Genomic DNA, 25105 nt, shown 5'->3' on the forward strand with positions numbered 1-25105 from the left:
TGCAGCCCAGGACACCCATGGGGCTGAGTCTGCGGCTCCCCTGCAGACACAGAAAGGAAAACCCTCCAGAACCCCCCCCAACCTGGGGCTGGGGGGGGCTGGACCACCCTCCGCCCTGCCCCATGTGTGCCGGGCAGGGCAGCTCCGGGGAGGCAGGGCTGAGGGCTGGCACTGCGGGGCCCGGGGGCTCCTAGCCCCTGCGGTCCCTGGCCTCGCCGTGTCACATGTGAATGCAAAAACCCTGCTCCGGCCCCGGCCCCTCTTTCACCCCAAGCACAGGCCTGCCCCGAGCTCCCCCCGGCTCCTCTCACGGCTGCCCTGGGCCCTCGGCCCCCTGCCCTGCCGGGCGCGGGCCCGGAGGAGGCGGGAGAGACGGCGGAGGCAGAGGGCAGCCGCCTGTAGCAGGGAAGTTATGGTAGCTGCGGTGGAGCGGGGGGCCGGGGCGGGGGCCTGGGCTCGGAGCCACGCAGGGTCTGAAGCTATTTAGCAATCCCAGCCACGCTCGGCTGCCACACGGGCAGGGTGCCCGCGGCTCCGCCCGGCGCCCATGGGGCCTCCAGACGTCTCCAGAGCCGCGCTGGAGCAGGGAGCCGTCGGGGGCAGCGAGGCTTGAGCGGGACCCCCAGCCCCGGCCCGGGGCCATGAAGGCCCCCCAGCGGGCAGCGGGGCGCACGGACCAGATGCTGGGGGCCATGGCCGACATCCTGACCTCCATGGCCCTCCCCAGCCAGCAGTGGGTGAGGCCTGCGAGGGGGCAGGGCGGGGGTGGCTCCTGGGGGTATCGGAGCGACGTGGCACCTCTGGGGAGCAGGTGGGGCGGGGACTGGGGAGCTGGGCCCCGGCACTAGCCAGGCAGGGAGGGGGCCCTTGCCGAGTGCTGGGCCAGGCGGCTGGGGGGCTCTGTGGGGCCACGTGGGGGCTGGGCCAGGCGACTGGGGGGTCCCTCCAGGTCTATGCAGGGACAGGGCAGAGGAGCTGGGGGTCCCTGCGGGGCCATGTGCGGGGGGGGGGAGGCAGGGGGATTCCAGCAGCATCCCCCCCCTTCCCCTGGGTGTGTGCCCCGAGTCTCCATTCCTGGGGAAAGGGTGAGACTGGTTAGAGCGGAGCTTCCGGGGGAGGCTGGGACCTGCCCCCCAGCAAAGAGGCTGCCAGGGGCTGGGCTGCCAGGTGTGGGGCATGTACAGAACCAGAGCTGGGGGATGTAAAAGTCCTCCCTGTAGAGGCACTGCGGACGGCTTAGTTTGTTAGTGCAGCGTCCCTTGACAGTGTTTGTTATTGTAGGGTCTCTCAGGGCATGGGGCTGTGCTGCGGGTTTGTTATTGTAGGGTCTCTCAGGGCATGGGGCTGTGCTGTGTGTTTGTTATTGTAGGGTCTCTCAGGGCATGGGGCTGTGCTGCGGGTTTGTTATTGTAGGGTCTCTCGGGGCAGGGGGCTGTGCTGCGGGTTTGTTATTGTAGGGTATCTCAGGGCACGGGGCTGTGCTGCGGGTTTGTTATTGTAGGGTCTCTCGGGGCACGGGGCTGTGCTGCGGGTTTGTTATTGTAGGGTATCTCGGGGCACAGGGCTGTGCTGCGGGTTTGTTATTGTAGGGTATCTCAGGGCACGGGGCTGTGCTGCGGGTTTGTTATTGTAGGGTCTCTCAGGGCATGGGGCTGTGCTGCGGGTTTGTTATTGTAGGGTCTCAGGGTACGGGGTAGTGCTGCGGGTTTGTTATTGTAGGGTCTCTCAGGGCATGGGGCTGTGCTGCGGGTTTGTTATTGTAGGGTCTCTCAGGGCACAGGGCTGTGCTGAGGGTTTGTTATTGTAGGGTCTTTGGGGGCACGGGGCTGTGCTGCAGGTTTGTTATTGTAGGGTCTTTGGGGGCACGGGGCTGTGCTGCAGGTTTGTTATTGTAGGGTCGATCATGCTGCATGGCAGGAAGCTCTCTGCCTGTTGTATGAGCCGCTCTGAAATGTGCCACGTGAGGAATCTCAAGCCAGGGACCCTCCATGTCATGGACTCCCAGCCTGTCCCTCCCCAGCATGCCAGGGGCCACATCTGAGGGAGGGAGGAGCGGCAGGCGGGGGCCACAGTGCAGGGAGTCTGCCCCCCCCCCCACGGCCCTCGCCCCGCCTGCACCTCTGCTGGGACCCCCCATCAAAGTGGCTCTCAGTCTCCTGCCTTTGGGGGGGGGGGGTTGGGCACGATGCTTCCAAACACTTTTTCCTTTGAAGAATATCAGCAGCCCCAACGCAAAGAACGACCCCCCCCCCCCGCAAACGGGATCCACCCCCCCGCAAACCGGAGCATGCCTCCCAGTGCTGACACCCCCTATCCTAACAAGCCCTTTCCTCTTCCAGGGGTTCAGAGCGGGGTCCCCTCCCTGGGCAGGGCCCAGCCTGTGCAGGACAGCGGGTGAGGCGTGATGGGGGGCGAGGGCGCAGGACGGGCCGGGCATGGCCAGTGTCGGCACCCGGCTGCTCCAGCAGAGCCAGGAAACGTCAGCAAAGCCAGGGGCCGGGTTCTGCCTCCAGCTGGAGCCGCCATGAGTGGGGGGCACGGAGAGCTGTGGGGCGGGGAGCCAGGGCTGTGGGGCAGGGCTGGGCTGCTCCCCTCCCCACTCAGCCCGTCCCTTTCCCTTCCAGCTGCCCGATCTGGAGGGTCTGGAGGACGAGATGCAGCCGGAGCATGGCAGCTCCGAGGCCCCTTCGGGGGACAGGGAGCAGCATGACGGGGGCCCCCAGGACGGGGCCCCAGCCCCCCCAGAGGCCCACGGTACGGACCAGGCTCCTGATCCCTGCCCCTCAGAAGAAGGTGAGTCCATCCTGGTGCCCCCCCCCCAAAAAAAAACCCATCTGCCCATGGGCCGGGCCCCTGCCTGCAGCTCTGCATCCCCAGCTGCCCCATGCGGCTGCAGCAGCCCGGAGCCCAGGGTAGCGCCCCTGGACTGGCCCTGGGCTGCACGCTGGCACGAAGGGGTCAGGGCTCTGGGGGTCGCGGGGGGAGGGCAGGAGTAGGGGTTACAGCCAACCCTGGTTCCCCTCCGGACTATGCCCCCCCGACATGCTGGGGGGCTGGGAGCCATCCAAGGCTCTGTCATGACCCAGCTGGAGGAACCCTGCGAGACCCTCCCCCGTCCCCAGTCCCACCCGCTCAGGGCCCGGCCTCCCACTGCACCAGCAAGGGCCGCTTGGGGCCTGCTGCTTCCCAGCTGGGCCTGTCCCTCCCCCACAGGCTGAGCCAAGCCCCCCCCAATTCTTTTCCCTAGGGGTGAGGGGAGAGCCAGCGCCCCTAGAGGGGAAACGGGCCTGACCCTGGGGAACCACCCAGTTCTCCTGGACACTCTGCCCCCCAGCCCGGCCCTGCCCCCCCATAGTCCTGCCTGGCCCCTCACTCCTGCCCCACAGCCCCTGCCAGCCCTGCCCGGCCCCCCCCGCCCCGCCCCACCCCTCCCCACTCCCACCCCCACCCTGCCCCCCCTGCCCTGCCCTGCCCCCTGCCAGCCCTGCCCCCCCCTCCAGCCCTGCCCTGCCCCTCACTCCCACCCCGCAGCCCCTGCCAGCCCTGCCCTGCCCGCCCACAGCCCTGCCCTGCCCCTCACTCCCACCTTGCAGCCCCTGCCAGCCCTGCCCTGCCCCTCACTCCCACCCCGCAGCCCCTGCCAGCCCAGCCCTGCCCCCCCCCCCCGCCCTGCCCTGCCCCTCACTCCTGACCTGCAGCCCCCACCAGCCCAATAACTTTCTGCCCCGGGGGGCAGGACTGGGGTACATGGCGCTATGGGGCTGGGAGGCCACTGAGGTCTGAGAGAGATTCCCTGGGCTTTGTCTTGAGGGTGCTGTGGGATGGGCCTGTGCTGGGGGGGGCAGTGCTGAGACACTCCTAGACCCAGGTTCCTGCCCCCCCCCCCATGTGCTCAGCGCTGGCTCCTTCCCCCCCAGCTCCAGCCCCGGAAATGGCGGAGCTGGTGCCAGGCTCCGGGCCGTGACTCAGGCGCTGGCTCCGGCCCCAGGCTGGGGGGCGCCGGGCAGCAGATGGCATCGCAGAGCGGGCAGATGGCGCCTCCCCCGCACTGCATTGGGGGGCTGTGATTAATAGTGGGGGGGGATCCAGCACACACAGCCCCCTTGCTCTGGGCCTAGGACCCTTCCCCCCACTGCCAGCTCCCTCCCCATCTCACCCAGGGGGGATTTGACCACAAGCCTTGAGTCCCCCCTCCCACCGCAGCCTCCTCACGGGAGGGGGGCAGGGAGCCGGGGCTGCCCCCACGCCCCGCCCGGAGCCCCCGCTGCCCAGCGCGCCCGGCTGCAGCCTCCTCCTCTGCAGTCTGGCTGCAGCCGGGTTGGAGAATCCAAAACCCAAGGGAGCCCGGGATGGAGGCAGGCGGAGCGGGAGGGATGGAGGGATGGAGGGGGGAGGCTGGAGGCAGGCGGAGGGGGGAGGGAGAGCCCCAAGCTCCTCCCACTGGCAGCTCAGCTGCGCCCAGCCCTGTTATTCCAGCGCTGAGCGTGCTGTGGGCAGGAGCCCTGGGCCCCACGGCTTCCCCCAGCGCCCGGCCCCGATTCCTGCCGCCCGCCGGCCCCCGCTGCCCGGTCTATGGCTGGCACCTCTCGGGCAGCGGGCGCCGGTGCCCAGGGCGGCCGGGCAGCACCATGAAAGGGGGGCACCAGCGGGGCTGCTCCTGCCAACACTTGTTCCGCAAAGTCCTCGCCAAGTGCAGCTGCTGCGACACCCAAGTGCGAGGTCAGTGACTCCCCTCCCTGCCCCCCGGGTGGGGGCCGTGTCGCCCTCCCCAGCTCCGGGGCACCAACCCTGTGGGCACCTCTCTGGGGCACGGCTCACCGAGCAGCAGCTGCCTGTGGGCGGTGTGTGGGCAGCCAAGGGGGAATCTGGGGGGCACCCCACAGTTTGGGGGGCACATGCTGTGCCTGGACCCCAACAGTCACCATCTGCGGAGGGGGGGCTGGGGGGCCTGCAGCCCCACACTCGGGACAGGGGCCTGCCCCTTCTACTGGCCTGAGGGGGGGTGAACCCCCCATGCCTGCACTGGGGTGGGGGGCAGGGAGGAACCCCCCAGCATGTCTGTTGTGCCCCCCACATTCTTATCCTGAGCCCCAGCCGTCTTGCCTGACACTGCAGGAGGATTTGGGCTCCTGCTTCAGCGATCTGCTGGGGGAGGGGTGAGGCTGGGGGCCTGTTTGCCCCTGACCCCCACTTTGGCCTGGGCAGGCTGCGCTGCAGTTCCCAGAACTGGCCAGTAGGGGGTGCCCTGTCCCAGCCACTCAGTTACACAGCTCTGCCCATGCTGGGCTCCTGGTATCCCCACTTCTCGTCTCCTGGGGGGCGCTCTGTGTTGGGGGGCACCCAGCTGAGCTGGGGCTGGGGCAGAGCCCAAGGCCTGGCTGTCAGGGGCTGCGGGTCGGGAGTGAGGGGCACGTTAGTAAAACTCCTGGGTCCCGCTGCCAGCTCTGGGTCAGAAGGGGGGGCCGGGAGCCAGGACTCCTGGTTCCCCCCAGTTCTGGGGGCCCATGGGGGCTGGGAGCCAGGACTCCTGGTTCCCCCCAGTTCTGGGGGCCCATGGGGGCTGGGAGCCAGGACTCCTGGTTCCCCCCAGTTCTGGGGGCCCATGGGGGCCGGGAGCCAGGACTCCTGGTTCCCCCAGGTCTGGGGGCCCATGGGGGCCGGGAGCCAGGACTCCTGGTTCCCCCCAGTTCTGGGGGCCCATGGGGGCTGGGAGCCAGGACTCCTGGTTCCCCCCAGTTCTGGGGGCCCATGGGGGCTGGGAGCCAGGACTCCTGGTTCCCCCCAGTTCTGGGGGCCCATGGGGGCTGGGAGCCAGGACTCCTGGTTCCCCCCAGTTCTGGGGGCCCATGTGGGCTGGGAGCCAGGACTCCTGGTTTCCCCCAGCTCTGGGTCAGAAGGGGGGGCCGGGAGCCAGGACTCCTGGTTCCCCCAGGTCTGGGGGCCCATGGGGGCCGGGAGCCAGGACTCCTGGTTCCCCCCAGTTCTGGGGGCCCATGGGGGCTGGGAGCCAGGACTCCTGGTTCCCCCCAGTTCTGGGGGCCCATGGGGGCTGGGAGCCAGGACTCCTGGGTTTCCCCCAGGTCTGGGGGCCGTGTAGGCTGGTGGTCCCAGGCAGGAGCCCTGGGGTTCTGCTGAGTCTCCGGACAGCACCCCCTCCTGGCTGGGCTGAAGGCAGAGCAGGCTAATGGGGCACAGGGCAGACCCACATCCCCCTTTGCCGAGATCTCTGCCCCTTCCCTGCAGGACCGGGTCACTGGCAGGGGCAGGTGCCCCAGCGCTGTGGGTCTCAGTGCCAGGGGTGGGGGAGAGTCCCAGTGCCGGGGTGCCCAGGTGTGGGACCTAATGTGGGGGAGGGGGTGCCAGCCAAGCTCCCGATGTCCCTTGACGCCTGCCCCCTTGGGCTGGCACTGGCCTGGCCGGCTCCCGGAGTCCAGAGGGTCACTAGCCCCACAGCTTCCTGCCCCAGCTGGTGCCCGGCAGGGACCTCTGCCAACCCGCCCCCCGCCCCCCGCCCCAGGCTGAGCCAGCCCTGCTTTCACCCAGCCAATGGCAGAAATTTGGATGAGAGCAAAGAGGGGCCAGCTGGTAGCCCAGGGCTCCTGGGTTCTCTCCCTGGCTTGGGGAGGGGAGTGGGGTCTAGGGGTTAGAGCAGGGAGCCAGGACTCTACCCCCAGCTCTGGAAGATTGGGGGACAGCTCTGCTCGGTGTATGGCTAGCCTTTCCCTTGCCTGGGACCTACAGTCTGCCCCCCCAGCCCCTTGCTCCCCCCACAGGGCTCAGTGCCTGCTCAGCCCCCCTCCGAAACCTGGCCCTGAGATTTCTGTCCCTGCTGAGAAGCCTTTCTGTACCTGGCTCCGAGGTGTTATTGTAGGGTTGTCTGTCTTGCGTACCCTGTTTTGTTATTGTAGGGTTGTCTGTCTTGCGTACCCTGTTTTGTTATTGTAGGGTCTCCCAGGAGCTCGGGACAGGGCAAAGTGGGATCCTTTGTTGGCAGCTTGCCGGAGGGTGTGGGGCTGTGGACTGTGTTCTGTTATTGTAGGGTCTCCCGCCCAGCCGGGTTGTTATTGACGGATGCTGTTGTGTGGCAGGAGCCTGACTGTCCGTGGCGGGAGGGGCTCAACCAGCTGAGCGGCCCTCTGGGAGGGGGGTGGCCAGGAAGGGGGGCAGCCCTGGGGCAGGACCCCAATTGCCTCATGGGACCTGTCCTGAAATGCAGCCATTGGGCAGCCAGCGAGGGAAACCTCCCCCCGCGCTGGACAGACCCCAGCTGCCCCCCAGCCCTGGGTCCCCCTGGGGTTCAGCCCCCCCTCCAGCCTTGGGTTGCCCACAGGACTTGCCCCCACCCCGAGCCCAGGGATCCCCCCCACTGTCCCGCAGGGCTCAGCTCCCAGTGCCCTGGGAGGGGTGTTTTGGAAGGATGAGCTCATGGGGGGGGGGGCACCGCACAGGGCCCCCCCCAGGCCTGGCAAAGCCGCCGAGTCAGCAGCAGCCTCGCGTTGCTCCCAAGCTCTGCGTCTCCCTGCGGCGGCCCGGGGGGGGGGGGGGGGCGGAGGGGGGCTTCCCAGTGACAGTGCGGAGCTACCAGCAGAGTGCATGTTCCAGGCTGCCTGTGCCCCTCGCCCCCAGCCCCTGCCAGCCCATCCCCCCCCCAGCCCTGCCGGTGCCCCTCACCCCCATCCCACAGCCCCTGCCAGCCCATCCCCCCCCAGCCCTGCCGGTGCCCCTCACCCCCATCCCACAGCCCCTGCCAGCCCAGCCCCCCCCAGCCCTGCCGGTGCCCCTCGCCCCCATCCCACAGCCCCTGCCAGCCCAGCCCCCCCCAGCCCTGCCGGTGCCCCTCGCCCCCATCCCACAGCCCCTGCCAGCCCAGCCCCCCCCAGCCCTGCCGGTGCCCCTCACCCCCATCCCACAGCCCCTGCCAGCCCAGCCCCCCCAGCCCTGCCGGTGCCCCTCACCCACAGCCCTCCGTTGTGTCAGGCCTGGGCTCCCCCATGGCTCGGTGAGGGGGGGTCCCAGGGTAACTGCACTGAGCTCCGGGGGGGGTCACTGGCTTCTCGGGGCTGGGGGGGTCCGTCAAGGTCCGTCCTGCACATTGACCCGAGCCCCCTTGGGGCCCCCCTCCAGCCCCCCCGGGCAGCTGGGCTGCTCTGTCTGCATCTCCCCCGACATCCCCCCTCAGTCCGTCCCTTTGATGATTTCTCCAGTGCACCCCCCCCCACGCCACCTCCCAAGCCTTCTGGTCCCTCCCCCAGCTTATTGCTCCTCCCCTTCCTCCCAGGCCCTCTGCCCCCCCCCCAACACAGCCTGTTTATACAATAATAAAAGCCACATTTTTTGTCAGCCTCATTCAAATAAACAGAGCGTAATGGGAAAAATGTTGGCAGGGCCCTGGACTGGCGGGGGGGGAGCCCTGCACTTAACCCCCTGGCTACTGCCTAGAAGCCCCCCCTCCACGCCTGCCGCCCCCTCCCTCCAGCAGTCCATCCCGCTGGGACCTGACTCCCCCTCCGGTGTTTTCCCGTTGAGGCAGGTCCCAGATGGCCCCCCCATCCCACGTGGCCCCTCTCCACCCAGGACCCCCAGCACCCTCTGTTCTGGGTTCAGTCTTGTGCCTGGCCCTCCCCTGGGTTGGAGGGCAGGGGGAGAGGGGCTGGGAGCCAGGAGCCCGGGGTTCTATCCCCGGCTCTGGAGGGAGAGTGGGGGGTAGTGGTTACAGCGGGAGGGAGGGGATGGGAGGAGGACCCCGGGTTCTCCCCGCCTGCCGTCCAGGGCTCAGGAGCTCAGTCAACGCAGCCCTGCTGAGCACGGCCCTCCCGGGGCGTGGCTGGCGCCTGCTGCCGGCCCGGCCCATGGTGCCCGGTGCCAACCCGGGCGCGGGAGGGCTGGGGATGCAGCGAACGCAGCTGTCTGTGCTCAGCTCGGGCGCCTGGCCGCCGGCCCAGCCACGCTCCGCACCGGCCTCAGGCCCAGCGCTGGAGCTGCCCCTTCGGCCACGGCTGCCAGCGGCCCCCAAACCTGGGCACTGCCCTGGCTGCCCCCGGTGCCAGCACCCTGCAGGGAATCCAAGGGCCTGCTGGCCGGCGCAGGGGCCCCCCATCACCCGGCTCCGCTCCGGCCCAGGGGCTGGGAAGGGGGCACCCGCCCTCCCCATAGGGCCCCGTGTTCCAGCCCTGGCCGGTTTGCTGCATGAGCTCAGAGGCCCCTCTTCCTTAGGCACTTTAAAAAAAACGATCAAGACCCCAAACTAATCCCCTGCCCCCCAGCCACCAGGCTCCACCGCCCCAGGAACAGCCCAGCTCCGTCCTGGCACTGGGGGGGGGGTCTCCTGGGGGCAGGACGCTGCGCGCCCCAGGCCTGCCCTCTGGCGAGGGGGCTGCATGGACCCCCAGCACGGCTGGGACGGCCGTGGGCGGGGGCGCCTGCTGCAGCGGCTTGACAGCTCCCGGGCTCCCGAGGCAGGCGAGGTTATTTCAGGAGAAGGTGCCGTCTCGCTGCATGGGATTATCACCTCCTGCCAGGCGCTGGTCCAGCCCACGTGCCCCCCCCCCGCCAGGCCCTTTCTGGGGGGGGCCTGCCCTCCCCCTGTCCTGCCTGGTATAGGGCTTTGCTACTGGCAGGTTCTGGGTGAGAGCAGGCACCCCGCAGGGCCAGCCCCCCCGAGGGATGGCAGGAAGGGACACTTCTTGCCTCTGGAATGCATGCCTCAGTTTCCCTAAAGCATCCAGCAGGGGGTGCTGCTGGGAACCCTGGACACGGACGTGTGGGTTCTCCCCCCAGCCTTGGGGAGGTGCCTCCCTCCCAGGAGATGGGGCTGGGAAATGTGGGGGCTCTACAGGGGCTGGCGGTGGGAGCCAATCTTGGGGTACGCGTGGAGGGAGGGGAGGGGGTCCCCAGTGTGAGAAGCAGGAGGGCAAGCTGGGCTCACTGCCAGCTCGCCCCCTCTCCCCGTAGAGCTGGAGTTGAACAGAGCGAGGCCCAGTCCCAAGCCCCTTCCCAGCCAGCGCTGTGCCCAAAAGCTCTCGCTTTGGGTTGCTGATTCGAGCTTTCTCTGCGGCTTCTCTCCACGCCCCTCCCCCCAAATGATCCCCAGCCCAGGGTTTGCATTGGCCCCCCCCCGGGGAAGCCCCCTGGCCCCCATCTCTCAGGTTCCCTGCTGGGTGGTGCTTTGGGCGGTGGCCTTTGGTGTTTTGCCTCTCTCACACCGTAAGGCCACTTAGTTGCTCTGCACGTTTCTCTCCCCGCCCCCCCGCTGAGCGTGCACCGACACGAGTGCACGCACAGATGTACACGTGCCCACATTCGCACGCTCTTGTGCACCCCTGCTCCCCTTTAGGCCCCGATCCCTGGGGGCCCCGAGCGCTGGGAGCGGGGCCTTTTGGAAGGCATCAGCAGGGCCCCGGGCTGGGATCCGCAGGGCCCCGACCCCTCGGCCTCTCCTCTCCCCCAGAGGCCTACTCCGTGGCGGACAGCGATGGCAGCATCTCCGCCTCGGTGGCCTCCATCCAGCCGCAGCCCTCGTCCGGCTCGGCGCCCAGCTCGCCCGGCTCCCGCCACTCCGTCAGCACCCTCAAGAAGTGGCTGACCAACCCGGTGCGGAAGCTGAGCACGGGCAGCCTGGCCAAGGGCGAGCGCAAGCCGGAGGGGCGGCCCCGGCGGGAGGGCAGGCGGCACGGCCGGCAGGAGGAGAGGAAGAGCATCGACCTGGGGCTGCTGGGCAAAGCCGATGACTCCCTGGCCGCCCCTCGGGAGCCCAAGGCCATGGTGAGCACGGGGGGGGGGGGGCTGGGCACTGCTATGGGGGATGGGGGATGGGTACCGCAGGGCGGGAGTCCCGGGGGGCTGGGTACCGCAGGGCGGGGGTCCCGGGGGGCTGGGTACCGCAGGGTGGGGGTGCCGGGGGGACGGGTACCGCAGGGCGGGGGTGCCGGGGGGCTGGGTACCGCAGGGCGGGGGTGCCGGGGGGCTGGGTACCGCAGGGCGGGGGTCCCGGGGGGCTGGGTACCGCAGGGCGGGGGTCCCGGGGGGACGGGTACCGCAGGGCGGGGGTGCCGGGGGAGGGGGCAGGGCGGGGGTGCCGGGGGAGGGGGAACCGCAGGGCGGGGGTGCCGGGGGACGGGTACCGCAGGGCGGGGGTCCCGGGGGGATGGGTACCGCAGGGCGGGGTCCCGGGGGACGGGTACCGCAGGGCGGGGGTGCCGGGGGAGGGGGAACCGCAGGGCGGGGGTCCCGGGGGGCTGGGTACCGCAGGGCGGGGGTGCCGGGGGGACGGGTACCGCAGGGCGGGGGTCCCGGGGGGCTGGGTACCGCAGGGCGGGGGTGCCGGGGGGACGGGTACCGCAGGGCGGGGGTCCCGAGGGGCTGGGTACCGCAGGGCGGGGGTCCCGGGGGGATGGGTACCGCAGGGTGGGGGTCCCGAGGGGCTGGGTACCGCAGGGCGGGGGTCCTGGGGGGACGGGTACCGCAGGGCGGGGGTGCCAGGGGGAGGGGGAACCGCAGGGCGAGGGTTCTGGGCGATGGACTAACATTGCCAAGAAGGTGGGGGCTGGCTCCCCCAGGGTGCCCTTGCCTGGCAGATCCAGGGGTGGCCCCGGGACACCCAGCAGCCACAATCTGCCCCCCAGTTGGGGCCACTTCTGCCCCACCCCCGTCCTGGCAGGCGTCTAGGAAAACAGCCTCCTGAATTCACGATGCCCTGGGGGGGGGGGGGGCCTGAGCCCTAGAGGGGAAGCAGCCTATGCGCCCCCCGACTCCCTCTGTAATCCCTGTCCCCCTCGCTCCCCAGGCCTTTTCCTCCCCCCACGCCTGCGCCCACCACACGGGCGGGGGATCATGGGGAAGAGTCTGCCGTGGGCTACCCTCCCCCCAGCGGGGCTGTGGCCCTAGCCCCCATCTGACCCCCCCCAGCGGGGCTGTGGCCCTAGCCCCCATCTGACCCCCCCCAGCGGGGCTGTGGCCCTAGCCCCCATCTAACCCCTTGCCCCGGTGTGGTGCAGGAATCGGGCCCCACGGAGGGCGGGCGGCTGCCGGACCTGGCTCTGCTCTGCAGCCTGCTGGAGGGGGGCGCTGCGGAGGCAACCCCACAGGTGAGGTGGGGGCGTTGGGCGTGGCGGGGGCACCAGAGCGAGGGGACAGGGCCATGGGGGACCCTCCCTTCTCCCCACCCCCATGCTCTGGAAGCGCCTGGAACAGAGCTGAGTTCCTGGTGCGGGCGCCAGGCCAGGCCTTGTTCTTGGGCAGCAGGTGCCGGTCCCTGGGGCATTTAGTGCTGCCAGGCTGGCTGGGACCCAGCAGGGCCCCCCCCCCCGCCCACGCTGGGGGGCCTCTTCCCCAGCTAGCAGGATCTGCTTGGTGCTGGGGGGTGGGAGCAGGGACCGGGCGATGCTGCTGGGGGCCCGGGGCCCGAGGGGGGGCTGCGGGGGTCACTCGCTGGCAGGCTGCCTTTGCTGCTGCCCCCCCAGGGGCTGAGTTCCGGCCCCATCGGTGGAGTCTCCATTCCCAGGGCATCCCACGCAGGGCCTGCAGTTTCCATAGTAACCGCATCTCTGGCCATTTGGGATTCCCTGAGAAACCCCAGGCGTCCCCACAGCACAGGAGTGTCCTCGGCAACACACCCCAGTCCATGTGCAAACACACCCCGTGCACCTGCCAGTGCATACACAAGCACACCCATGCGCACACCAGTGCACACACAAGCACACCCATGCACACACCAGTGCACACAAGCACTCGCATGCGCACACCAGTGCGCACACAAGCACACCCATGCACACACCAGTGCACACACAAGCACACCCATGCGCACACCAGTGCGCACACAATCACACCCATGCGCACACCAGTGCGCACACAAGCACACCCATGCACACACCAGTGCGCACACAAGCACACCCATGCGCACACCAGTGCACACACAAGCACACCCATGCACACACCAGTGCGCACAAGCACACCCCATGCACACACCAGTGCACACCCATGCACACACCAGTGCACACACAAGCACACCCTCGCACACCCCAGTGCACACAAGCGTACCCATGCACACACCAGTGCATACACCACTGCACACACAAGCACACCCATGCACACACAAGCATTCACATGCACACACAAGCACACTCATGCACACAAGCACAGCCATGCACACACCAGTGCACACACAAGCACACCCAGCACACCCACGAATGCACATGTGTGTGCAATGGGTGTGTCTACCAGAGCACATGTTGACATGCCCCCACGCACATGCCAGTGCACATGCAGACACAGCCCTCACGTACCAGAGCACATGCAACAGTGTCTCCATGCACATGCTAGTGCACACACAGACATGCTCCTGCACAAATGCCAGTACCATGCACACACCAGTGTACATGCAGACCCCTCCCCCTCGCACCTGTGCACATGCAGATGTACTCCATGCCCACACCAGTGCATATGAAAACATGCCCCACGCGCACAGCGGTGCACACGCAGACACTCCCTTGGCACATGCCTGTGCACATGCAGACATGTCTGTGCACACGTGCTAGCACACAGAATGCTGGTGTGTGCATGGGTACACTTGTATGTGCACTGGTGTGTGCATGGGGTGTGCTTGTGCGCACTGGTGTGTGCATGGGCGTGCTTGTGTGTGCACATGTAAACATGCCCCCCACACGCGTCACCAAGGGGTGGGGAGTCCCCAGGAGCAGTCCCACGTGACTCAGCCTGCAGGCGGACAGGCTGTGGATGGCGGGGAGGGGAAGGGGCAACGGCCGCGTGTTTCCAAGAGGCCCGGCGCTCCAGGCTGCCAGGGATGCTAGTGCAGCTGCCGGAGCCCCAAGCTCCTTGGAATTGCCACCAGGGCACAGGGCTCTGCGCAGCTTTGGGGGCCGGGGGGGGGCCTAGTGCTGTGCTCTGGGCAGTGCCAAGGGTGCACGGGGGGTTCCTGGTCCCCAGGGACCAGGAGCAGCCAGGGCAGCTCAGCTTGGGGAGAGTGGGGCCCAGAGCCAGGGCCCTGCCCCCCATCTCTGCCCCCCCCCCCCTGTCAGAGAGACTCCCTCACATACACACACACATCTCTGCCTCTAGACAGCCCCGCCCCTGCCTTTGTCACACCCTCGTCACACCCCCACCCAGGCTCAGGTTACAGAGAGCGGTGGGGGGGGGGATTGGGTCTGTGCTCCCTCAGTAGGTCCCACCCAAAACTCCCCTCCCCAGCCAGGCACCGGTGCCGTGCCCAGGGAAACTGAGGCACACGCCCGGAGAACTCACGTGTAATGTAACAAGGTGAATAAACCCCTGGTTCCTCACACCATTCCTGTGCACTTGCAGACACGCCCCTGGCACACGCCAGTGCACATGCCAACATGCAATATGCACATACAGCAGTGCACATGCCAACGTGCCCCGCACACACGCCAGTGCACTCCCAGATGTGCCGGCCAGCACATGCCCGTGCACATGCAGACACGCCCCGCGCACACGCCCATGCACACGCAGAGACCTCCTGCGGGCGGCCCATTGCAGATGCCCTGCGTGCACAGACACCCCCCTCCGTGCACCTTCTGTCCCTCTTGGCTTAGCAGCTGCATTGCTGGGGGGAGGGACTTGGAGTTTTCCATGGCTCCCCCGAGGGCCCCCCTACGGGCCTGCCCTGCCCTGGCAGGGTCTCCCCCAGCTCTGTGCCCAGGGGCCTGGAGGCGGGTGCTGGTGCCCGGGTGAGAGGTGGCAGGGCTGTGCCATACCTCCTAACTGTGTCCCCCCCCGGCAGGGCCCCAGCTCCTCTCACGTCTCCAGTGACCCCCAAGCCCTGGCCCCCTCTGACGAGCTCCATGGCTCCCCCCTGGAGGAAGCCACCAGCGAGGAGGAGAGGAAGAGTGCCTTAGAAAAGAGTATGTAAGTGGAGCCCCGCGCCCGCAGGACAGGGCAGGGCAGGGGGAGGGGCGGGGTTGGGGGGCCTGGAGGGGGGGCCAGGGGTTATCAACAGGATTCTTGGATGAGGGGTACCTGGGGCGGGGCTGGGGGTCCTGGAGGGGGGCCAGGGGGCAGAGGCAGGGTTCCTGGCTGAGGGGTACCTGGGGCGGGGCTGGGGGTCCTGGAGGGGCTGCCAGGGGGCAGAGGCAGGGTTCCTGGCTGAGGGGTGCTGGGAGCAGTGCTGGGGGTCCTTGAGGGGGGAGCCAGCTTGGCCCTGGGCCCGGATGCAGAGCAGAGGGACCGGCAAGGCCAGAAACAGGCGACCTAAGGCCCTGGCCCATAAGCTCAGAGGGGGCCCTGGCGTCTGGCCTTGGCAGCCCAGGGCCGGATGGGGGGATGGGGGGTCTCACAAGGGGCCACGTCCCCTCCCCGCTTTCAGACGCGGCCGTTCCCTCCCGCCGGCAGGTTTGTCCTCGCGGAGCTCCTGGAGACGGAGAAGATGTACGTGGAGGACCTGGGCCAGATAGTGGAGGTGTGAACCCCCCCCGACCACCCCGGCTCCCCTCCCCCAACGGCCCCCTGCCCCGAGACCCCCCTGCAGGGCGACACCAGCCCTAGAGCCCCCCCAAGCTCCCCCAGCCCTGAGCCTGGCCCTGGGAACCCAGCTCCACCCTGGGATCCCCCCCCCCCGATATCCTTCCCCTGCCTGGCAGCCCTGGCAGGTCGCTCCCCACTGACCTGCCCCTGCCCCTGCCCCTGCCCCCAGGGCTACGTAGCACCCCCCCCGGAACCCCTCCCCACTGACCTGCCCCTGCCCCCAGGGCTACATAGCACCCCCCCGGGACCCCTCCCCACTGACCTGCCCCTGCCCCCAGGGCTACATAGCCCCCCCCCCGGGACCCCTCCCTACTGACCTGCCCCTGCCCCCAGGGCTACATAGCACCCCCCCGGGACCCCTCCCTACTGACCTGCTCCTGCCCCCAGGGCTACATAGCCCCCCCCCGGGACCCCTCCCTACTGACCTGCCCCTGCCCCCAGGGCTACATAGCACCCCCCCGGGACCCCTCCCCACTGACCTGCCCCTGCCCCCAGGGCTACATAGCACCCCCCTGGGATCCCTCCCCACTGACCTGCCCCTGCCCCCAGGGCTACATAGCACCCCCCCGGGACCCCTCCCTACTGACCTGCTCCTGCCCCCAGGGCTACATAGCACCCCCCCCGGAACCCCTCCCCACTGACCTGCCCCTGCCCCCAGGGCTACATAGCACCCTCCCGGGACCCCTCCCCACTGACCTGCTCCTGCCCCCAGGGCTACATAGCCCCCCCCCCCGGGACCCCTCCCTACTGACCTGCTCCTGCCCCCAGGGCTACATAGCACCCCCCCCGGAACCCCTCCCCACTGACCTGCCCCTGCCCCCAGGGCTACATAGCACCCTCCCGGGACCCCTCCCCACTGACCTGCTCCTGCCCCCAGGGCTACATAGCCCCCCCCCCCGGGACCCCTCCCTACTGACCTGCCCCTGCCCCCAGGGCTACATAGCACCCCCCCCGGGATCCCTCCCCACTGACCTGCCCCTGCCCCCAGGGCTACATAGCACCCCCCCCGGGACCCCTCCCCACTGACCTGCCCCTGCCCCCAGGGCTACATAGCACCCCCCCGGGATCCCTCCCCACTGACCTGCCCCTGCCCCCAGGGCTACATAGCACCCCCCCGGGACCCCTCCCTACTGACCTGCTCCTGCCCCCAGGGCTACATAGCACCCCCCCCGGAACCCCTCCCCACTGACCTGCCCCTGCCCCCAGGGCTACATAGCACCCTCCCGGGACCCCTCCCCACTGACCTGCTCCTGCCCCCAGGGCTACATAGCCCCCCCCCCGGGACCCCTCCCTACTGACCTGCCCCTGCCCCCAGGGCTACATGGCCGCTATGCGGGCCCGGGGCGTCCCTGAGGACATGGAGGGCAAGGACAAGATTATCTTCGGGAACATCCACCAGATCTACGACTGGCACAAGGAGTGAGTCAGGGGACGGGTCCCCCTATGGGTCACAGGGACAACCCCCCCCCCACTTCCCGCTGTGCTTTGTCCTGGGCTGGGCCTCCCTGGGCTGCCTGGGCCAGGCCGGCTCCTCCCCCCGCAGTCAGGCTGAAGAAATGTGGAGACCCTGGACACCTCTGCCGGGACCCCTTTTCGCCCGCTGCAGGGGCATCCCCTGGGTACCGGCAGGATCCGGGGAGTTCCCGGTTCCCAGCCATCAGAAGCCCCCGCTGCTCCCCCCGGACGTGGTGCCACACGGCGCGCTGAGCCCCTGGGAGACCAGCTGCCTGTGGGGCTGGGGCGGAGGGCTGGGGGGTCTCCCCCTGGGTTCTCAGCCCTCTCTGCCCCCCCCCAGTTACTTCCTCAAAGAGCTGGAGAAATGTCTGCAGCACCCGGACCTGCTGGCGCAGCTCTTTATAAAGCACGTGAGTCCCGGGCGTCGCTGCATGTGCCCTGCCTTGCCATCCTGCCAGGCCCCGCCCCTACTGCAGGCCCCGGCCCCAGGCCCGCCTACCAGCCGCATCCACCCCCATCCCAGCCTTGCCATCCTGCCAGGCCCCGCCCACCACAGGCCCCGCCCCAAGGCCCGCCTCCCAGCTGCACCCCACCCCCATCCCAGCCTTGCCATCCTGCCAGGCCCCGCCCACCACAGGCCCCGCCCCCAGGCCCGCCTCCCAGCCGCACCCCACCCCCAGCGCAGCCTGGCCATGCTGCCAGGCCCGCCTTCCAACTGTATCTTATCCCCCGCCCCTAACCCTCAGGCCCTGCCCCTCAGGCCTGCCTTGCTACCCTAGCAGGCCCCGCCCCCACCATAGGCCCCGCCCCTGTCCCCGCCTCCCAGCCACATCCCACCACTATCCTGCCAGACCCAGGCCTCGTCCCCTAACTGTACCCCACCTCCAGCCCTGCCTTGCCAGTCTGACAGGCCCCGCCCCCTCCCCAGGCTCCGCCCCAGACCCGCCTCTCAGCCATATCTTATCCCCAGCCTGGCCTTGCCATCCCACCAGGCTCGGCCCCTGTCTCCCCCCACCCCCAGGGCCCACCTCCCAGCCATGCCGCACCCCCAGGCCTGTCACCAGGCTCTGCCCCTCCACCCCATCCTGCTGTGTCTCCCAGGCCCCATTCCAGTCTGCAGCCAGGGCCCTGCCCCCAAGTCCCACCATGTCACTCGGTCTTGCCCTGTCACACCCAGAGGGCTGCCCCCTCACCCATGTGCCCCTCAGGCCAGGAAGCCTCTGCTCCCCCATGCCCTACTACCATCGCCCTGCAAGGGCCCCGCCCTTTCACACCTGCTTTGTGCTGCGCCCCAGTGGGAGGGCTGGCTGCCGTATGGTGCTGCAGGGACCCTGGCATCTCTCCTGTGGTGAGGTAGGGACCCCGGCTCCTCCGGGCACTGCCGCAGGTCCTAGCGGGAGTTAGCTGCCCGGCCCAGAGTATAGTCACATGGCAGGCATAGGTTGGGGGCTGTGCACGTGCTATGGGGTGCGCACTGGCATGGGCAGGTGTGTACCAGTGTGTGCAGGCTTGCACTAGTGTGCATTGGCATGTGTGGGTGTGTGTTGGCATGTGCCGGCGTGTGCCAGTCTGTGCGGGCTTGCACTAGTGTCCATTCGCATGTGCGGATGTGCACGGGCACGTGTGGGCATGAACTGGCGTGCCCTGCTGCGCATCAGCATGTCACTGGCGTGTGCGGACCTGCACAGTCACGTGCGGGTGTGCCCTGACATTCCCTGCTGTATATTAGCTTGTCACTGGCATGTGCGGAGGTGCACAAGCATGTGCGGGTGATCACCGGCGAGTGCGGGCATGCACTAACGTGCCCTGCTGCATATTAGCATGCCACTGGCGTGTGCCTGGGACCATGGTCACCTCCCCCGTTCCCTTCCAGGAGCGCCGTTTGCACATGTACGTCGTTTACTGCCAGAACAAGCCCAAATCCGAGCACATCGTCTCCGAGTACATCGACTCCTATTTTGAGGTGAGGGGCCCCCCGGCTTCCCCATCCGGCCCATCTGCAGCCCCCCCGCTGGGCCCCCACGGCCCTCTCCTGGGCAGCCTGCTCCAGGCTTCCCCCTCTCGCCCCATGCGACCCCCCCTCTGCACCTCCTAGCCCTGCACAACCTGCCCTGTCTGACCTCCCTGTGGGACCTCCAGTTCCAGCTGTCGCCCCCCCCAGCCCAGACTCGGGCTGTTCCCTCCCCTCCCCTCCCCGCTGGAGGGAGGCAGGGCCAGGCAGTGAGGAAGCCGGGGGGCTGAACGCTGCCTCTGTTGCCCCAGGAGCTCAAGCAGGATCTGGGCCACAGGCTGCAGCTGAATGATCTGCTCATCAAGCCAGTGCAGAGGATCATGAAATACCAGCTGCTGCTCAAGGTGAGAAGGGCCTGCCAGGGCCGGGACGCTCCACCCCAGAGCCAGCCGCCCTCCGCTCTGCCAGGGCCGGGACGCTCCACCCCAGAGCCAGCCGCCCTCCGCTCTGCCAGGGCCGGGACACTCCACCCCAGAGCCAGCCGCCCTCCGCTCTGCCAGGGCCGGGACGCTCCACCCCAGAGCCAGCCGCCCTCCGCTCTGCCAGGGCCGGGACGCTCCACCCCAGAGCCAGCCGCCCTCCGCTCTGCCAGGGCCGGGACGCTCCACCCCAGAGCCAGCCGCCCTCCGCTCTGCCAGGGCCGGGACGCTCCACCCCAGAGCCAGCCGCCCTCTGCTCTGCCAGGGCTGGGACGCTCCACCCCAGAGCCAGCTGCCCTCTGCTCTGCCAGGGCCGGGATGCTCCACCCCAGAGCCAGCCGCCCTCCGCTCTGCCAGGGCTGGGACGCTCCACCCCAGAGCCAGCCGCCCTCTGCTCTGCCAGGGCCAGGACACTCCACCCCAGAGCCAGCTGCCCTCTGCTCTGCCAGGGCTGGGACGCTCCACCCCACAGCCAGCCCAACAGCTCTGCAGTGCCCCACAACCCCGACCCACATCCCCCCAGCCCTGGGTTCTCCCCCCTCGCACCTCTCTTCTGGCGTGCCGCCCCCCTGCTAGCCCCGCCAGTGGCGGCTGAAGGCTTGGCGTGAAAGGTGGCGGACCCAGCGTCTCGGGGGCTCCGTCCTACGAGCCGAGTGGGACGGGATGGTTCTGACCCGGACTCCCAGGCCTGGCGTTTTGCCTTGGTCCCTGCCAGGGGCATGAGCCGTCGGCTTCTCCCTCCGGCCTGCCCCATGCTGGGAGCCACCCACTCTGCGTGGGGCTGCACCGGGACCCTTGCCAGTCCCTGGGCCGTAGCTGGGGGCACCATCCCCCATCACCTCAGGCTCAGGCCCTGTTCTCTTGGCCCAGGACTTCCTGAAGTACTCCAGCAAGGCCGGCAGGGACACCGCGCAGCTGGAGGTAGGGGCGGTGCCAGCTGGGGGGCCCCACTGGGCTGGGGGGTCGCCCCCTGCCGACGCCCCGGCCTGCATGTTTCCATGGGGACGGGGGGGGGGGGAGCGCAGGGCAGCATCTCCATGGAGACTGTGGGGGACATGGGGGAGGAGGGGGCAGCTGGGGGTTCATCTTGCGGCTGGCTCAGTGCCCATTAGGAAAACGAAACCAGCTGGGTCATCACAAGGGTTGGGGGGGGGTCTGAAAATTACTCCCCAGCCCTGCCGGTGCCCCTCACTCCTGACCCACAGCCCCTGCCCCCCCAGCCCTGGCGGTGCCCCTCACTCCTGACCCACAGCCTCTGCCCCCCCAGCCCTGGCGGTGCCCCACACTCCTGACCCACAGCCCCTCCCCCAGCCCTGCCCTGCCCGTGCCCCATACTCCTGACCCACAGCCCCTGCCACCCCCCCCCCCGCCCCAGGTATCTGCAGCTCCTGCAGCCCGGGTGGTGCGGGAGGCCCGGGGACCCAGGGCTCTTGCTGTGCCCCACAGAAAGCCGTGGAGGTGATGTGCTTCGTGCCCAAGCGCTGCAACGACATGATGAACGTGGGGCGGCTGCAGGGCTTTGAGGTAGGAGTCGGGGGGGGGAGGCTCCCTGGGGGGCGATCAACTATCTCCCCCCATGCCTGGGCCCGGCCCCCTGGGAGCACTGTGAGACCCAGGGATGTGGGGGTTGGGGTTGTGCCTGCTGGAGCAGCCAAGGGGTCCCTTGGCTCTTTGCCCAGAGTTCTGGGGAGCTGAATGGCCACCAGGGGGCACCGATTCACCCCCCACGGCTCCCTAGAGCTGGGGCCCGAACCTGAGCACCCCGTGGGGCCGTGACTGTTCCCCGATTGGCCGTGCAGAGTGGGCACTGATTGGGGGCTGGGGCAGGCGTTGGGGTGCAGAGGGGTGGCAGGAAGATTGGGGGCTGGGATGGGGGCACTGGTGGGGTGGGGAAAGGGCTGGGGGGGGCCAGCAAAGCGGCAAATGGAATGTGGGGGGCTGGAGGGCCCCTGGGGGGGCGGGGCACTGGTGGGGCAGGGAAGCTGCTGGGGGGGTGGGCAAAGGAGCAAATGGAAGGTGGGGGGCTGGAGGGGCAGGCACTGGTCGAGTGGGGATGTTTTTCACCTCCATGCGCCCCCCTCTGCCCCCCCAGGGCAAGCTGACGGCGCAGGGGAAGCTGCTGCAGCAGGACACCTTCTGGGTGACGGAGCAGGACGGAGGGTTCCTGCCGCGGGCCAGGGAGCGACGCGTCTTCCTCTTCGAGCAGCTCGTCATCTTCAGCGAGCCCCTGGAGCGGCGCAAGGCCTTCTCCCCGCCCGCCTACCTCTTCAAGAGCAGCATCAAGGTACCGGCCGGAGCCCCGCCCCCGGCCATGGAGCCCCGCCCCCGGCCATGGAGCCCCGCCCCCAGCCATGGAGCCCCGCCCCCAAGGAACAGACCCTGGCCATGGAGCCCCGCCCCCCCAAGGAACAGACCCCCGCTCCCAGCTACGGAGCCCCGCCCCCAAGGAACAGACCCCCCCCCCCCGCTCCCAGCTACGGAGCCCCGCCCCCAAGGAACAGACCCTGGCCATGGAGCCCCGCCCCCAAGGAACAGACCCCCTCTCCCAGCTACGGAGCCCCACCCCCAAGGAACAGACCCCCTCTCCCAGCTACGGACCCCCGCCCCCAAGACGCATGGGATCCCCCACCTCAAGCAGGCCCTACCCCCACCCAGGGGGCTCCTTTATCTCACCCTGCCCCCAGCCAGGGCGCCCACACAGAGCGTCTCACCACTCCACCGCCCCCCCATGCCCAAGTGTCGCCCCCTGCAGCCCCCGGCCACCAGTGGGGCTGGACCAGGCTTTGGAGTAGGGGTGCCAAGCTGCATGTCCCCTACCCCGCCGGCGTCCGCCGCTCGCCGCCCCCTGGAGCTGGGGCTGGGGGGGGCTGGAACCGGAGCCGGGGGGCCCTGGAGGGGAACTGAGCGCCCAGCAATGCCTCTGTCTGCCCCTCCAGCAAGGCCCCCTGGTGCAGCCAGTGGTGAGGTGCAGTCCATGGGGGGCTGCCGCCGGTGGGGGGGCTGCAGCCGGTGGGGGGGGCTGTGGCCCATGGGTGGCGCCCCCCTCAGGCCGGGCTCCCTGCCACAGGTCAGCTGCCTGGGGCTGGAGGAGGGGGTGGAGAACGACCCCTGCAAGTTCGCCCTGACCTCACGCGGCGCCAACCGCAGCAGCGTCCGCTACGTGCTCCAGGCCGCGGCCCCCGAGATCGCCCGGGCCTGGGCGGCCGACGTCAGCCTCATCCTGGAGACCCAGCGCAACTTCCTCAATGGTAGGCGCCCCCCCCCCCCGGGACCCCTGCCCTGGGACCCACCCCCTCCCCCGGGGCCCCTCCCCCAGGCTGCCCAGGGATTCTCCCCCTCCCCCTGGGCCCATCCCCCTCCCCCTGGGCTGCCCTGGGACCCACCCCCTCCCCCTGGGCCCCTCCCCCTGGGCTGCCCTGGGACCCGCCCCCTCCCCCTGGGCCCCTCCCCCTGGGCTGCCCTGGGACCCACCCCCTCCCCCTGGGCCCATCCCCTTCCCCCTGGGCTGCCCTGGGACCCACCCCCTCCCCCTGGGCCCATCCCCCTCCCCCTCCCCCTGGGCTGCCCTGGGACCCACCCCCTCCCCCTGGGCCCATCCCCCTCCCCCTGGGCTGCCCTAGGACCCACCCCCTCCCCCTGGGCCCCTCCCCCTGGGCTGCCCTGGGACCCGCCCCCTCCCCCTGGGCTGCCCTGGGACCCACCCCCTCCCCCTGGGCCCATCCCCCTCCCCCTCCCCCTGGGCTGCCCTGGGACCCACCCCCTCCCCCTGGGCCCATCCCCCTCCCCCTCCCCCTGGGCTGCCCTGGGACCCACCCCCTCCCCCTGGGCCCATCCCCCTCCCCCTGGGCTGCCCTGGGACCCACCCCCTCCCCCTGGGCCCATTGCCCTCCCCCTGGGCTGCCCTGGGACCCGCCCCCTCCCCCTGGGCTGCCCTGGGACCCGGCCCCTCCCCCTGGACTGGATTTTCCCCCCCTCCATTGTCTGCCCTGCCCTAGGGCCATGCTCAGGGTGGGGGAGGGAGTGGCCCGTGGGACTCTCGTGCAGCAGGCGTGCGAGGCGTGAGCACGTGTGTGGTTTCCCCCCCCCCAGCACTGCAGTCGCCCATCGAGTACCAGCGGCGGGAGAACAAGTCCCACAGCCTGGGCTGGGCGGGCGCCCTGCGGCCCCTCTCCTCCGCGGACCCGAGCCGGGGGCCCAGCCTCAGGGCCTGCAACACCTCCCTGCCCGCCCTCCACCTGCCCAGCGGCCCTGCGCGCCCGCCGCCCTCCGAGGTACGGGGGCAGGGAATGCCGGGGGGGCATGGAGCTCAGATCTGGGGGGGGCACAGCTGCTGTGGGGGGCAGGGTGGGGCCCGAGCCGGGACTCTGGGGCCCATCTCTCCTCGCGCTTCCCTTGCAGCCAGCCTGCAGCCAGAGCTCCCCCGCGCCCCGCACGGCCTCCCCAGCCCGCGTCTGCCTGGACTTCCCCCCCGGCCTCCAGCCCCAGGTCCCCCCCTCCGGGGTGAGTGAGGAGGGGGCAGCCCCAGGGCTGCATCCTGGCCTGGAGCTGCGGGGGGGGGAGGGGGGGAAGGTAGATGGGAATGTCCTTTGCCTGTCTCTCCTACTCCCATGCTGCTGCGGTAGCCTCCCCCAAGTCCTGCCGGGCCCCTGTCCCGCCCTGCAACCCCCCCAGCGCCCCTCCCTTGCACCCCGCAATCTCCCCCCCCCCGTTGGGCCCCAGGCCCACCCCACAGCCCTGCCCCTCCCTCCTGCCTCCCTACCCCTCCCAGCCAAGTCCTACACCCCACAGCTCTGTTGGTGCCCCTCACTCCTGCCTCCCACTGCCACCCCCCGCCCAGCCAGTGCCCCAGTCCCAATCTACAGCCCCCCCCAGCCCTGCCCGTGCCCCTGGCTCCCAACCTGCAGCCCCCGCACCCAGTACCGGAGGTGGTTCCCCGGCCCTGGAGTTTGTGGCTGAGGCCTGCTGGGATCCTGGGGTGGTCAGAGGGGGCTGGGCCAGTCTGGCTGGAGGGGGGGCACGGAGCAGGGGGGTGCTGCTGACCCTGGCTGTGTTTGTCCCTGGCAGGCCCTGGGGGGGACCGGCTGCCTGCCCCCCGAGCTGGGCTCCCTCGCCCCCAGCGCCCGGCTCGCCAGACTTGACGAGGACGAGCTGTGACCCTTCCTGCCCCCAGCTCGGGAACGCCTGCACCCCCCCCCAGCAACTGGAGTGAGCCGGGGAGACGTGGGGCCCCGCACCCCCCGCGGGAGGAGGGAACGTGGACGCAGCCTTGAATAGCGTCCTCCTGCCCAAGGGACCCTCGTACTGAGGGGGGCTGCCCCCCAGGACTCTTCAGTGCATGGAGCCACCTTGGGGCCGGGCAGTGGGCGCCAGAAAGGGGGCACATGGGGCCTCAGAGCTGGGTTGGACTCCGTGATCCATCCCAACCCATCGCCCTGCCCCCCAGCTGCGACCCCTGCCCCCTTGGCTCCTGTTTTGGGAGGGGGGCAGCTGCCAGACCCCCCTTTACCCCACTGGGGGCATGAAGCAGCCAGCCCTGGGCTCTCGGGGCCCTGCCCCCCCATCTCTGGCCCCAGGGTGTGCGACCTGGCCTGGCCAGGCCCCCTCCTGGCCCGGGAGGCGCCGGGGGGCCCGTGTATGCATGCTGGGCCCGGCCCGGAGCGGGGACCACTCCTTTGTTTCATAATAAAGGTTTTGATTTATCAAAGAGGGAAAATGCCTCTGAGCT

The 25105-nt window shown here is 69.8% G+C and overlaps 1 protein-coding gene across 4 annotated transcripts; it reads left to right on the plus strand.

Moving 5' to 3' along the window:
* The first annotated feature begins 402 nt into the window (after nt 1-402).
* Nucleotides 403-25105, plus strand: ARHGEF25 (Rho guanine nucleotide exchange factor 25). Of its 4 annotated transcripts, XM_075901758.2 has the most exons (17): nt 403-737; nt 2625-2793; nt 10448-10761; nt 11994-12083; nt 14756-14880; nt 15364-15430; nt 16811-16914; nt 17291-17360; nt 18824-18913; nt 19213-19305; nt 20251-20301; nt 20827-20904; nt 21473-21664; nt 22448-22628; nt 23470-23651; nt 23779-23880; nt 24445-25103. In XM_075901758.2, the coding sequence occupies exons 1-17, from the start codon at nt 642-644 to the stop codon at nt 24532-24534; spliced, it is 2094 nt and encodes a 697-aa protein (XP_075757873.2). In that variant the 5' UTR covers nt 403-641; the 3' UTR covers nt 24535-25103. The 4 variants fall into 4 exon arrangements, with proteins under 4 accessions (XP_075757873.2, XP_089630773.1, XP_075757871.2 ...); XM_075901756.2 differs by lacking the exons at nt 403-737; nt 2625-2793 and adding an exon at nt 4406-4719; XM_075901757.2 differs by lacking the exons at nt 403-737; nt 2625-2793; nt 23779-23880 and adding an exon at nt 4407-4719.

Source organism: Pelodiscus sinensis, chromosome 31 (assembly GCF_052426305.1).
Source record: "Pelodiscus sinensis isolate ZL-2025 chromosome 31, ASM5242630v1, whole genome shotgun sequence".
NCBI classification, from domain to species: domain Eukaryota; kingdom Metazoa; phylum Chordata; order Testudines; family Trionychidae; genus Pelodiscus; species Pelodiscus sinensis.

Excerpts from the sequence above, each read along its gene's own strand:
- ARHGEF25 (XM_075901758.2), top strand. The coding sequence starts at position 642 with ATGAAGGCCCCCCAGCGGGCAGCGGGGCGCACGGACCAGATGCTGGGG. Across the intron at positions 15,431-16,810 it reads ACCTGGGCCAGATAGTGGAG|GGCTACATGGCCGCTATGCG; the intron begins GTGTGAACCCCC and ends CCCTGCCCCCAG. Across the intron at positions 19,306-20,250 it reads AATACCAGCTGCTGCTCAAG|GACTTCCTGAAGTACTCCAG; the intron begins GTGAGAAGGGCC and ends CTCTTGGCCCAG.